This window comes from Xyrauchen texanus, chromosome 36 (assembly GCF_025860055.1).
Source record: "Xyrauchen texanus isolate HMW12.3.18 chromosome 36, RBS_HiC_50CHRs, whole genome shotgun sequence".
Classification (NCBI taxonomy): Eukaryota; Metazoa; Chordata; class Actinopteri; order Cypriniformes; family Catostomidae; genus Xyrauchen; species Xyrauchen texanus.
Window position 1 is genome coordinate 7,931,625 of NC_068311.1, and position 15,951 is coordinate 7,947,575.

The 15,951-nt window shown below is 38.8% G+C and overlaps 1 protein-coding gene across 1 annotated transcript in view; it reads right to left on the reverse strand.

Moving 5' to 3' along the window:
* LOC127629784 (collagen alpha-5(IV) chain-like) overlaps positions 1-15,951 on the reverse strand; it is a 49,592-nt gene that overhangs the window by 33,224 nt on the left and 417 nt on the right. The window contains exon 2 of the mRNA XM_052107027.1: positions 2,889-2,945. Coding sequence (XP_051962987.1) covers positions 2,889-2,945 — 57 coding nt within the window. The remainder of the gene's footprint in view (positions 1-2,888; positions 2,946-15,951) is intronic.

The following is a 15,951-nucleotide window of genomic DNA, read 5'->3' on the forward strand; positions in this document are numbered from 1 at the left end:
TTCTCATTTGGAGATTTCAGCCTTTCTCTATATAAGTAGATAGGAGCTGTGATTTTATTCTGCTTGTATCCACAGAAAATAGCTGCCTGGGTGTATTCCAAAGATGGCGGCTGAGTGGACTCACTTGCCTTGAAAGGGACTTTGTCTCAATACAGCTCTCATGAAAGCACCATATAGAATAAAGCAGCTTGATGTGATTCTCAATACTATTTCTTTCTTTCTGCTTAAAGGTTTAACAGTTAGCAAAAAAATTATAAAATGTATTTATACAGTTTTATGTTGTGTAAACAACAAACTTAAAGATTGCATGAAATGGCTTGAATAGCAAAGTTTTCTTCCCTATGCTGGAATTTTTCCAATTGAAAAGGGAAGTTTGAATGGGACATATTGAAGGGCTTGTCTTATTTTGTTATTTGTTTGTTTGTTTGTTTGTTTGTTTTAATAGCCAATAGGCTTTAGTTTCATAATAGTCACAAACCAGGATATGCTACTTGCTAGTCTGTTGCAGGGGGAGGGAATTTCTAATTCTAAAGAGCATTTAATTGGACAAACATCTGTGTTGTGCCCATCAATATTTTTGCTCCATTGTACTGGAAGAGAAAAACTATAAATGTTAAATTGCCCATATCTGCTAAAAGGGAAATGTTGTCAATATTAGTGTATACAGAAGACCCACCAGGGGGCCTCAGCACACTTCCAGTGGGGCCTCAATATCTTTTAACATTCTTTAAAATATGATAGATTATTATAATTTTTAGAGAATTATTATAATTCAACTTCCTGAAAATGCTACAAATTTAACAACTCCCTTCAACAGCTTACTTTTTATGAAGAATATACAGTTTTAGACATTATAATAGATATATATAAATATCTAATAGCCTACACGGAGGGCCATTGAAAATTACATCTGACAATGCGGGGCCTTGGAGTCAAAAAGATTGAGAGTCACCGCAGTAGATGACCTTAAAGCAAACACACATGGACTAAAAGCGACAAAACTGTATTTTCAATTCCAAAATTCTTGCATCGGTTTACATAAAACGTACAGAAAAATAGTAGAAAAGTTTCACAATGGAAAGTATTTTAGAATGGACTGATTTCCATTCATAACTCACCTTAATGCATTCATAGCCCATGAAGTCTGAACTAGTGCACTTTGAAGGACTTTTTAGATTTGATGCTGATTTTCAAGATTACTTGCAAATATCCATCAAGAACAGAGACCTGTATGGTTTGATACTGTTTCAGAGGAAGGTTAGCCAAACACTTCATGGACTTTATCTAATCCCATATAATTGCATGAGGACAACAGCCTTTATAGGGATTTACATTCTATGATATGTATGCAAAAGCAAATACGTATGAATTGAGATAACTCGAACACAGACTCTCACACACATACCCATTGAGAGGAGCAGATGCGTGACTATTGTTGATAAGTGTTCTGAATCTTCAGGCATCAATAGTGTAGCACAGTTAATCAGATATGGACACCTGGGTGTCCAATAGATCCATGTCTATCCACCTAGCAACTATCACAATTCCACCCACCACCACAAAATACGTTTAAGTTTTTTTTTTTTTTCTTTTGAACCGAATGACCCAAACTTCAGAATTCTTGATGTCTTGACAACCACAACCAGGGACTAAAAATGAAATGTTTTTCATTCCGGTTCTTTCAGAGCAAAAACTGAATCTTTTCATTCCGATTCAGAGGTTCCGCAGCCTCCTTTCCAAAAGGTTACTGTTTAGATTAAAATAAAAGAACAGTTAATAACGTTCTTTTGAAAATGACAGTACTCTTCACTAAAGGGGTGGGTGAAATACCAATAGCAGTGTTGCCAGATCTCGCAAGAGAAACAAGCAGCATGGTCTGGAAAAACAAGCCCAAAATAAGCCACTTCCCTCACCAAAATAAGCGAAAATAAGCAATGACTTGTTTTCCCGTGTGGTGGATTTATCGGCATAGAATATCATAAGCAGTTAATTAACAGTTGAGTATAATTTTATTAACAGATCTGCTTCTCAGTCAAAACACAGCAGCATCAAATCTGTATCAATGCATCATATCTAACAATAATTCAGTGATGACTTGGAAACAACTGAGAAATGCTTAGTTCCTTTGGACTTTGGTTTCATGAAAAAAATATTGCAAGAAAATGAACCAGTTACCAGCATTTAAAAATAACGTTTTCACTCTGGAACAATCAAAAATCACTTTGTTCCAGTTTTCGGTTATGTTCTGCAAAAAATTGCATTCGTTTTCATTTTGTTTCGAAACAACCAATGTTACATTGTTTTTGTGCATTATATAACAAGAACAATGCACAATTCAGTCACATTAATCTGGCCTGGTCAGGTGGGTGTTCAAAAGTTTTTTCTAATTGGCATCACCACAAAAAATGCTAAATTTTATTTTTAGTAACGTATTTTAAATAGGTCAAAACTATTTCAATGTATTTACATTTTTCATATAACTTATATAATTTTTTATTTATTTTTTGAATACACAATTAGCTACAAATCATTTATCCGATTTTTTATTTGGAAAAATAGCTGTTTTTTTTATTGTGTTTAGTAGATTGCACTGTCGTGTGGCAGCTTTGGAAAGCTGTGCACCAGAAACCTTGGCCAGAAGGGGACAGTACTTGCATCTGCTATTTATGAGGACATATCTATAACCTGAAGAAGCCTCGAACAGATTGTCTCTCACTAGCTCTGCTGGTTTAACACACAGTAAGTATGGATGCAAGCAATCACAAAGAATTGCTTGCATCCAATGTGCAATAATACAATGTGGTGTGTGTGTGTGTGTGTGTGTGTGTGTGTGTGTGTGTGTGTGTGTGTGTGTGTGTGTGTGTGTGTGTGTCTGCATATTCTATTACCATATCGCCTTTGATTCCTTGACAGTCGCACTGGGATTTTCCACTGCAAACACACCCCTGAGAAAAAACAACCAAAACAGCACCATAACTACATGATACAGTCTAATAAATGAGAACAAACACTACACATACTCAACTTAAAATTGCAGTTCACACCAAAATTGTATCATCATCACACACTCTCATGTCATTCCAAACCATGTGACTTTATTTGCATCTTTTTTTTCCCTGTAAATGAAAGTGAATGGTGACCGAGGCTGTCACTTTGCCTTTTATTCCACAGATGAAAGAAAGTCATCCAGGTTTGTAACAACTTGATGGCGAGTACAGGATGACAGAATATTCAGTTTGGGATGAACTATACCTTAAAGCATGATATCATGACATCATATACACTTTAACTTTTCAATTAAATTAAATAATTTGTCTTTAACAGACACAATAACAGTATTAGGCATTCTCTGGAATTAAGTGCCATTCTCAAGGACACAACGGTGGTGACTGTGGGGATCAAACCAACAACCTTCTGCTTAACAGTTTAGTGCTTTATCCCACTACGCCACCACCACTCCGAAATTAGGGCAACGTCATCAATCAAACTTGGCTGTTGGGATGCAGTCACAGTTATTATACTTTTGATAAGACTTCCAGTTTAATTGACTGTAGGCATGAGATGTGCCCAAGCAGACACCCACAATTTCAATAGGATCATCTAATAAAGAAATGCATAAAACCTAAAGCTTAAAAGAAATGCCAGAGAGTTTCACTGGTTCTCTGCTTGAACATGCATTATTACGGATGATTTCCCAAATTAAAATATATGACAATGAAAAGCATGTGTTCATCTCAATGATCATCAAATTCAAATAATTTGAATTGGAAATCATTTCTGAACAGTAGAAGTTCTTCTGGACTGAGGGTGGACCTGTTGTATCTCACGTACCCTTGATCTCAGAAAGACAAAACAAGTCTCCTGATGATCTTGTCGTTGGGTCACCCCTTGTTTCTCAGTGTACTGTAACCGAATGCGACTGTCTGGTATTGAGTGTGTGTGTGTGTGTGTGTGTGTGTGTGTGTGTCTGTAGTACTGATGAATAGGTGTATACGGAAATGTGCGATCAGATATGATAGACAATCTGTACACACAGGTTGTTTGGGTTTCACCATGCATGTAACAGTAACAGAAAAGAGACATACACAAACACACATTTACCTAGCTATCTAAATTGGGACATACCTTCTATTGTTTCAAAATAAAACTTAATTATACTTCATATAGACTACTATTGTTTTTATATCATGCTAATTATACTTAGTATAGACTAATCCTAACCCTAAAAATACATCCTGCATTTTTAGAATAATAATAAAAATAAAAAAAACAACAGTAGCCAATTTGCTTTATTATAAATTGATTTTCCAATTAAGGATGTCCCCGAATGTCTTCATAGGTTTTGTCAGATTTAAGTCATTTCTGGGAAAGTTTTTTCCCACAAACAATAGCAAAGTACTGTATGTACAGCACCAGTCAGATACACAAGCTGCCTTGCACAAACATTAACGCTCTTGCATGCTCAGATTGGAAAATGCAATAAACAGGAATGTGCAGCTTCAATAGAGCAGGAATTAATAACAATTTGGAATTAATTCCAGTTAATTTGTACATGTGATGTATAATTATATGTGATGTATTTGTGTGTGTGTGCATGTGTATTTATGAGTGCATGCATAGGCCCGTACTGTAAGAACTTTGTGTGTGTGTGTGTGTGTGTGTGTGTGTATGAACATCATATCAGTCATGCTGGATCTGTAGTCACTGTGCTGTATAGGACTCCTGAAGCAGATTCCATAGCACAGATACCAAGATAACAGACCAAAATCAGATACAGACCTGCACTTGCCTGCAGAGAGAGAGAGAGAGAGAGAGAGAGAGAGAGAGAGAAAGAACGAGAAGGTAGAGATGATGGAGGACAGAAGAAAAAGAGCCAGAAGAGGAAGACTTTTCATTGTCATCACTAACAGCATGCAAATTATGCAACTGCTTTTGTCAACTTGTCTTAAAAGTAATTTTGTAAATTTGTAAAAGTCATTGCTGGTACATCTCACATAACCCAATCTTTTGGCACCTCCTGCACAGTTGACCAAACAATAATTATCCTAATGATTTTTAAACAAAACACTAATTCACTAAGAATGAATTACGCTTTGTAAAAGGGCTGTTCATTTCCACGAGCTGTCTGCGCTGGTTTATCGTCGATTCACTAAAGGAATTATACTGATCCAGCAACGGCACAAACTGTGCTAAACAATTTGCAAACGCCATTCTGATTTGCGGGCCGATTCTAAACAGAGGATGCAATAGACACAGTGAAGGTAAGAGACACACTCTGCACACCCTGTACAGCATCACTCCACTACAGTATTTTAGATCCAGACACCTAAATAATCTCTTAAACATGCCAAAAGTGCACTTGACCACAGAGCACTTCTGGATATATGCCCAGTTATAACACTCTTCTCCACCATTTAAAATTTACAGATTACTGCTGCCATGATTAACATAAAATGTACACAAACATCTCTTTTATATAAAATTCAGTTGACCGCCTGCTTTCCTTTCCTGGTAATAGCATGATGTTGATAGTGCAAGGCAAATTTTCATTTGGTGAAATAAACCACAATCTACACTCACTGAGCACCTTGTTATGAACACCTGTCCTCCTATTATTCATGTGATTACCTAATCAGCCAATCATGTGGCAGCAGTGCAATCCAGATAATCATGCTGATACGGGTCAGGAGCTTCAGTTAATGTTCAAATAAACCATCAGAATGGGGGAAAAAAATTTGATCTCAGTGATTTTGACCGTGGCATGATTAGCCAGTCAATACTTACTACAGAGCATTCATTAGACACCTACATACACACTTACAAAAATGGAGAACACAGCGTCCAGGACATGTAGTGACTATTGTATATAGTAAACGCATTTTGAAATTCCTGTAAATAATCACAAATTAGTACGGTTACAGTAATATATTGTATAATGTAAGTACTGCATGTAAAAATACAGTTGTCCAACTGCAAAAGCCCAAATAACAAAGAAATCTCTAAATGAAAAGCACATTAATGTACACTCAAAAATGTTGTGCAACTGCAAAATAAAAGTCAGTGAGAGATTAATTCTGCTTCACCATCACGTCTTTGTGCTTCGTGTATTTTGTACAATTGGTTTGATCACATCATGTATAACACAAGTGCATCAGAGTGCGAAATGTGTTTTAGTGAGTGATAATGTGTTTAGAGTTTTGCAAAAAGAGTGGATGAGATTTACAAATGGTGTCGAACTTGTTTAAGATTTAGGCCACTGTGCATTTGGTTCAGAGAATGGGGTTTAATGTTTTAGCAATTCAGAAAAACTGTAACATCAGTTTTACTTTGGATTGTCACCTCTCTGGCTCCATAACCATAAGCTCTGCTGACAGTGCAGATAAGATATGTAATGTCACAGACACACACTATAAACAGGCCCACAGAGACACATGTAATGAAATATACTGAGAGATCTAAAGATCATTGAGAATGGCCCTGCTGAGTCCTAATGCACACATGCTGAGGGCTTCAGGAGGCTTCAAAGGGCCCTGCAGAATGAGTTTGTGTGCATTGGCAGATCCACTGCCTCTATGCGGGTGTGTTCAGGTTTGGTCACGTTCTGACAGGTAAACAGAGAGCACACACAGCAACATACTCAAAATATTTGTTTAAATTATTATATTTGATTAAATATTCATCAATCATTCCTAAAATCATTTTCTGTGTTGAGATCAATCCCACCAATTTGATTCCATAAGAGAAGAGTGTTTGATAAAATGGAAGAATGGAATAAAAATTAGACTAAAAGAAGTGTGAAATGTGAGCATGGCAAGCCAAGCCAAGACTAAGAGCAGTCAAGTGATGAATAGAAAATATTCATAAACAGCCTCTAGTCTCTCTGCCCACAAAACAGGCTCAGTCTGACACCTCACATTTACACATGAACACACTAAGAGAGGCAGACTTTGAGATAGAGTGTTATCAGTAGGCTCTTGTTTTGGCACCTATCCGATACCTGTCTTATATAATCAAGCTAATTTGTCTGGTTGTGAAAGGCCTGTAGTCATAGTCTATATGTCGTGTCGCATCAACATAAAATTCCTAAAATTCACAGTCAGGCTAAGTAAAACCAATTTGTATTTACATGCCCATGGAAGCTCCTTTGGCTGGAGACTGACACTAATACAAAACATTACACAAAGGAAAACCATTAGGAAAAATTCTAAATAGATGTACCACTTATATAATTTTAACACTCCCAAATGACAATAGCCATTTCATATTGTTGATCTGTTGTAATTGCTATAGTTTATTTCCAGGTTGCTTCTTCATCGAATAGTAATGTCAAATGTAAAAAGTCAATCACTGAATTAAGAGTGCCAACTTGAGTAACAAATAGCATGTACAGTTCTGTGAAAAAGTATTTGGCCCCATCCTGATAACTTGTGTATATCTCATACTAAATTGTCTAACATAAAACAAAGGCAATCCGAGAAAACACAAAATACAGTTTTTAAATTATAATGTTATTTATTGAAGCAAAAAAGTTATCATGTACCAACTGGGCCTGTGTGAAAAATGATTTGCCCTGTTAGTTCCTAAATCCACAAATCTATGAAACTGCATTCATAATGGGGTTTGGCTGGACTAGACACACCCAGAACTCATTACAGCCAGTCCTGTTTAATCAATTTAATGCCAAAATATAACTTTTTAGCAGCATGAATTTGGCTAAAATGTCTTACTCAGGTCTCACACTATGCCAAAATCGAAAGAAATTCCAGAAGTGATGAGAAAAAAGATTATTAAATATATCAGTCTGGGAGAGGTTACAAATCTATTTCAAAGGCTCTGGGATTCCAAAGAACCACATTAAGAGCCATTATTCCAAATGGAGAAAAACTGGCACAGTAGTGAACCTACCCACAAGTGGCCGGCCTTCCAAATCTCTTCCAAGGGCACAGTGACGACTCATCCAGGAAGTCACAAAAAAGCCAAGGACAACATCCTAGGAACTGCAAGCCTCTCTCGCATCAATAAAGGTTCATGAATCCACTATCAGAAGGACACTGGTCAAAAATGCCATCCATGGAAGAGTTGCAAGGCAAAAACCACTGCTAATCCAGAAGAACATTATGGCTCATCTGAATTGTGCCAAAACACACCTAGATGGGGTCCTGTAACTCAAACAAAGAATTCCAAAAAAAGAACATCGTACCTACGGTCAAGCATGGTAGTGGTAGTGTGATGGTGTGGGGATGCTATACTGCTTCAGGGCCAGGGCGACATGCAATAATTGAGGGAAACACGAATTCTGCTTTCTGCCAGAAAATCATAAAGGTGAATGTCTACAGTCCGTCAGTTGAAGCTCTAGCGCAACTGGATTATGCAGCAAGACGATGATCTAAAGTTTAGGAGTATGTCCACCTCTGAATGGCTCAAAAGAAGCTATATTAATGTTTTGGAGTGGCCTAGACAAAGTCCTGACTTGAACCCAATTAAGATGCTGTGGTAGGAGCATAAACAGGATGTTTTGAAGGGAGGATTGAAACGCAGATAGCAACAATAACTAAAGGTAAACAATTAGTGATAAACACATATTTCTGTTTGGAAACGGCTTAAGGGCAGATTTATTTTGCGATAAACCAAAACTTATGAGACAAAGGTTTTTTTAGTCATGACGTCAAAACGCACACCATTTTTAACAATAAAAGGTAATTTGAATGGATATAGGCAGAAGACAGCAAATTTCCCAAAATTTTCATTTTGTCGATAACAAAATAGCACGAAAAGTGGATGGAAACTACGCTAATGACCTTTTATTGAAATAAAAAAAATTTAAAAATAAAAAAATTCCCACAATGGAGAAAGGAAAAACAAAACCAAACTAAAAACTTGAACCAACAGGGAAGGTAGACAGAAGGCACGAGCACTCGACGACAGAAGAGAACAAAACAATCCAGCCTAGGACAGCTACATGAGGAGCTGACATAGGGAGAGAAATAAAACAGGTTAACAAGGGGCAGGTGAAACAAATGAACTAATAATGAGCAGACAATTAGGCAGGGTATAATGCAAGACTGAGAGACACATTGCAATATGGAAACTAAACAAAGGCACGTGCTCTCACAGACACAATCACACAAATGCCATGAGTGCATATTACCAGAGACAACAAGGCAACATGCACTCATGCCAAACAACAGACGAGATGGGACATTTGTGTAACGGTTTGGCACCAAATAATCAGGCACCAAGACAGAACGATTGCGACATGGACTCACAGTGCAAAGCGAGCACAACATGAAGTATGCAGGAGGATGGGATAGACGAACACAGACAATTGACACGAGTGAATGCCGCAAGAATGACATAAGAGCAATGCATTCATTCCAATAAATAAGACAAGAGAATGCAGGACAATGCCAAAAACGCAAGCCATGCATTCTTACACAGACTAGACAAGACACTAAACATGAGTGTCAGAACTCAGCCACAAAGACAACAAAAACACAACCAACAAAATTGGCTGAACCCTGACAGTACCCCCCCCCCCCCACCCCCATGAGGGAGACATCAAACACAAGAAAAGACAAACAGAACAGACACTAATACAGAACAGAACAAACAGAAAGTAGGGATGGGAGGGGGACCAGGACGTAGCCGGTGGGACAGACCAGGGAGGAGCCGACAGGACAAAACAGGGCAGAATCGGCAAAACCAACCAAGGGTGGGAGGGAGGGGAAAACTAGATGGAGGATCCAGACCAGGGACAGAGTCAGGTGGCCAAGGTGGAAGTTCTAAGGCCAGGTCCAGATGAAGCTCCCAGGGAAGAAGTTTCAGGAGTGGGTCAGGTTCAGGTGGCCAAGAGGGATGTTTCTGGAGAGGGTCAGAGTCAAGCGACCAGGGAAGAGGCTTCAACAGGGCTGACAGGTCTGACACAATAAGCAGGGCAGGCAGGGTAATGGCCGCTGGGAAGAGTTCAGGAGCGCCACAGGGAATTCGACAGGCTCATTGACAGTCTCAGGTAACTGGACAGACTCGTGATCACAGAGAGCTGGACAGGCTCGTTGATGGCCACAGGGAACAGTACAAGCTCGTTGACGGCCACTGGTAACTGAAAAGGCTCATCGACGGCCACCAAGAACAGGATAGGCTTGTCAATGGCCTCAGGTAACTTGACAGACTCGGTGACCACGGGGATCTGGACAGGCTTAGTGGCAACTGCCCTGACCGTGAGTGCTGGCAGTGACTGGGGAATGGCCTCAGTGTCTGGGAATGCTGGCAGTGACAAGGGATTGGCCTCCATGGCCGGGAGCGCTAGCAGTGTCTAGGGAACAATCTCCATGGCCGTGAGCACTGGCAGCGACTGGGGAATGGCCTCCATGGCCAGGAACTCTGGCAGCAACAGGGGGCCGGCCTTCATGGTAGGGAGCACTATCAGGGACTGGGGAGCAGCCTCCCTGGCCGGGAACACTGGCAGCGACAGGGGACTAGCCTCCATTGCCACGAAGTGCTGGCAGCAGCAGGAGAACATCAGCAGCTAACCTGTTCTTTCTCCTCCTCCTCCATTTACGGGTCATAGGAGTACTGGGGATTGGGCTTGTTGAGGGTGGGATGATAATATTGTCCGCCTGGGGAAACACCTCCTGGGTATGCAGACTCCCTGCACTCGAAGAGATGGTCAACAAAGTCCCAAAAGCCCAAATGCCCAAGCTTCTTCATCTCCCCAAACTGAGAGATAGATCGAGGCAGGTGTTATAAACCTCCTTAAGATCAGTCTCATTGTAGTCCAGCTCATCCACTGCTATCAAGAAATCACATGCAAAGTCCCTCACATTAGTTCCCCTCTGATGGAGTTTGCAATCGTGGACAAGCTGAATCATGCACTGATGGATGGAAAAGTCAGTGAGGGGAGATGGAAAAAGAAAGATGCCCATTGTGCCTCTGCTATGTCCAGAACTGGCTGAATTGTTCTGTCTACGAAATGGGGTGCTTGAAGGGAGGACCAAAAAGCAGATAGCAACAATGAGCTTTTATTTTAATAAAAAGAAAAGAAACATAACCAAAAATTCCCACAATGAAGAAAAAGGAAAAACAAAACCAAACAAAAACTTGAACCGACAGGACAAGTAGACAGAAGACACGAGCACTTGATGACAGAAGAGAACGAAACAATCAATCCTAGGACAGCATACACAAGGAGCTAATATAGGGAGAGAAATAAAACTGGTTAACAAGGGGCAGATGAAACAAGTGAACTAATAATAAGCAGACATGGAGGCAAGGTATGATGCAAGACTGAGTAACACATGGCAATATGGAAACTAAACAAAGCCACGTGCTCTCAAGACACAAACACAAGAATGACACGAGCGCATATCGCCAGAGACTAAAGGAGCAATGCACTCATGCCAATAAACAACAAGACAAGAGAACGCATGACAATGCCAACTTTGGCAAGAAATGCATTGTGAAAGTCTTATCTACAGTTATCAGAAGCGTTTGGTTGAAGTTGTTGCTGCTAAAGGTGGCACAACCAACTATTACGTTTAATGGGGCAATTCGCTTTTCACATGGGTGGTATAGGTGTTGGATAACTTTTTGCTTCAATAAAAATAAATATATTTGAAAAATGTATTTTGTGTTTACTCAGGTTGCTTTTGTTTTATGTTATATCTTGTTAGAAGATCTAAAACAATTTTGTATGAAAAATACACAAAAATAGAAGAAATCAAGAGGGGCAAATACTTTTTCACAGCACTGTATAATATGCATATGCAAACGGGATACTCATAATTCACCATCATTGCGCAGAAGATCAACATGATATAGTAGTCATTTATATGAATATAATTTGAATATAGTACCGGTACTCATTTTTCTTGTAATATTCAAAGAAATAGATATCTTGTGATAGAAAACGTATATACAGTACTGTAGATATGAAGTAATAAAAACATTTAAGGAAGCACAAAAATTAGTGCTGTCAGACGATTACAATTTTAAAACATAATTTATGGAAGCACAAATATATATTGCGACACTATTACATATCTCAGGTCACTAGCGACCCTATACAATTTTAGTAATCAAGTGGTAAAATTATTATTATTTTTTTTTTTATTTTTACCTTTATTTATTGTTACAATATTCAAAAGAGAAAGGTTTGAGAAAACTATAGAGGTTGATGCATAACTCAAAAAAATGGATGAGGCACAGGGGTTGGAATGAGGTCCCATGTCACTAAAGACCCGAAGTGAAAATAGATAATTTCCCTGATAATATAAATACATTTTGGGGCAGTCTAGCAGTTATCCATCATACATGAGCAATTGAGTAACTAGGGGAAAATTCAGTGTGCAACTACAGTACAATAGCCATATTGGTCAACTGTGACTGTCTATCAACACACTAATGCCATTTTCCATGAATGTTACCCATGGGAACTACCCTGGGGGCAACATTACCAGTATCACAGGCTCAAAAATGGCCCCATATCATCATCTCAAGAACTTCAACTTTTCCTTTTAGTGAAGTCTATCATCCTGCAACATATATACGGACATCATACATTCGCACATAGACACCCATCCAAAATCAGCAGTCTACACATCTTCCCAACATCCATCTAACTACACGCACATCACTGCCAATGACCATCAGCTCTGACTTCCTGTGGGTTGGAATGACTGAGCTCAGTCAGGCCCTTTGATTGGTCAAATATGCAGAAAGATAAGCATGGCGGGGTCCACACAGCCTCTGTAAATTCCCTGGGGGTGGGTCCTACAGGCTTTGTGTGAATAGTTGAACTCTGAATCAACAGGCAGGCTGTACAATGAGCTGAATCTAGGGACTAAAACACACAGGTCACAGTCGGGATATAGGATTAAGGTTTAGCAGAGGAGGGGAGATGAGAGAAGAAGCTTCTTGTATTTCCATCTTTCTCTCTTCTATGATATCTTCACCCTCAGTGTGGCTGCAGGGGTTATATCCTTCATAACATTCCTGCCATTTTATTTCCCATATTTTCATCCCAGCACAGAAAACTTCAAACAAACATAATGCTCTCTGTTGCTCAAAACATGGCTTGAAAATTATGTTTTGACAAACTGAGAGACAACATAATTGACATTACATAACTGACAATACATCCCTTAAATCTCATGCAACACAAACATGAAAAAAGACTGTAAGGGGGTTCAAATGGGCAAGGATGAGGCGAGAACCGGCTTGTCAATATAAATAATAATTTAATGAAAACTTAAACCAAAACACACAAACATAAACACACACATGACGGACATGCCCGTAATTCTCTCTCTCTTGAACCGTCGTCACCGACGACATTCCAGCCCGGCCCCGCCCCCCTCCTCTCCACAAAGACCTTGACAGATTTACAGCTCTAACTTTAGGTAAGGGTGCTTTCATCCTAAAGCAATTGGTTTGGACCAGTGCAGCAAACATTTGACGACAATAAAATGTTTTCCGCAAAGTTCATTTTCATGTGAGTTAATATCAAATTTGCAAGTTTGCTGGAACTCATGATGTTTGTAAAGGCATCAAAGTTTGGTTAATTTAGTTGGTGTGAAAAAGGGGACTTGAAAAAGCGGTCTGGGGTTTATTGAAAATAATGGTAGTGAGTGGCCATTTATTTAGCATTTTATTTAGCCATTTTAGCATTCACAATGCTATTTGTGTGTGGCTGCATGGATCAAAAATGGAAAGAAACAGACAAAGAGCGTATGCAAATGTGCATCTGTGTGACCATGGGCATGAAAGAGAGGGAGACAGAGTTGTGTGTGGGTAAGGGGCAGAAGAGACAAGACAGAGCATGCATAAACAGATGTCTACAGTCTACATCTGATAGTGACAAAGAGAGATGGTTGACATAGAATACTGACCACACACTCACATTCACACAACATACACAATGCACATAAGTCCTACAACTATCCCAGCAAATTCACATGCACGTGAATTTGCATACATGATTTAGGACCAGAAGAGAAATGTTAAAATCAATTTTATTCAACAGCTAATAAATAAATAAATAAAGGTTACAGTGAGACCCTAATAATGGAACCGAATGTGGCTACTTGTTGGAGGGTTAAAAGACTCTTTGGGTTCTCACCCAAAATGTGAAGCTTAGAAGTTTATAAAAGCACTTACATTCAATCTTTGGTTAAAACTCATGTGTTATTTGTCATTTTAAGGTTTCAGGTTTTTTTGACATTACATCGTCATGGCAACTAAGTTGTAAAATTGGCTATAACTTTACAGAGAAAAGGCAAGAAAGTAATTTTATTACATTAAAATCATGTTAACACGCATATTGTTTTTGCCTCATGGTTATACTTTTGAAACATTTAATATTTTAAATGTTTATGGATTGGCCCCCATTCACTTAAGTGCCTTGCTGAAACCCAAATTTTAGCTTTTTTTAAGAAAAGAAGGGTCAAGTCAAATAAATTTTTTGTGGTACTCAATATTATGCCACAAATGATGTTGTGAAAATGTCCAGTTTTCTAAACATGTGTAGAACATTATTTAAAAGGTTGCATAGCATTCCTGAAAATTTGAAAACGTCCTGAAAACCCAATAATAAAAATAAAGAAATCTAGTTTAATAGACAATGTTGCACTAAGAACATTTTCTCCTAACACTGCAAGCGTTTTACACGTCCCAATCACACACTCACACACCAATGGTGGCAGAGCTGCCATGCAAGGCGCTAGCCTGCCATTGGGAGCAACTTGGGGTTCAATGTCTTACCCAAAGGACACTTCAGCATGTGGAGTTGTGTGGGCCGGGAATCAAACCACCAACGCTGCGATTTGCAGCTGACCCGCTCTACCACCTGAGCCACAGTCGTAAGCCACATGCATTACGTAAGCCAAAGCTGTTGGGACGTTCCCTGTTAGGTGGGTTGATATAGGCTAACCTACTGTGATTACCATATTCAAGTACCATACCATGGAATTTACATGGTTCTCCAGAAAACATACCAAAAATATTTTAGTACCATAGTACTTTTTGGAACAGGAACAGGAACTGCATCAATGATCAATAATGGAACATTTTTGCCCCTATTTATCCATAATATCCTCAGACACCGAGAGCTAAAGCACAAACTTCTTTAAGTTATTGTGAAATTTTTTTTAGTATGGTAATGATGTGTAATGACTGATGATGTGTGGAACCGAAACCCTACCCATTAAGTTGAAATGTATTGGAGCTGTGGTGTACTTGAGCTCCACTATTCAACATAATGGTAACACCCAAAACTACAACATAACAGAAACTCTTCTAAATCTCAACATACAAAATGATATTCATCTTGCATAAAAACACATACAATATCACTTATTTTTAACATTTACTCCCTATTGAGTCCTATGCAAAAGCATAACGGTAATTGGAAATCCTCTGCCCGTTTTCGTCAATGCTACACTAGCACCACAAAAAGTGTTAATGTAGTGCCAACCTCAATGGATTAAGTAAATTAAGTAAACACATTTAAATGGATAGAACTCAATGACATCAAGTTTGACGAAATGTTCTAGAACTGCGTGGCTTTAGTTCATTTTAATTAAGTGATGTGATGTAATTAAGTGGTGTAACCAACACACTACCCATCAAGTTAAAACAGTTTGGCGCTCCGACGTCATAATTAGCGCCCCTACTGTAGGCTACACGAGTGTAGTAAAACTACAGATGTCATGAAGAGTACAGCTATCTAAGCACAAGTAGTCCCACTGTTTTATTTGCGATACAAGCACACAGTTTCCCATAATATTTCCATGCGCGACTTTACCATATCTGCTAAATACATTGCTGCATCCCTGTTCCTTGCTGTCGTCCAGCAACGTTTAAATCTAATAAATAAAGTCCACTTGTTGAATAATTAATAAAATAATTCTCCTCTCCACGAAATTTGTAATGGAATTAATTGCAGTAGCCTATGCT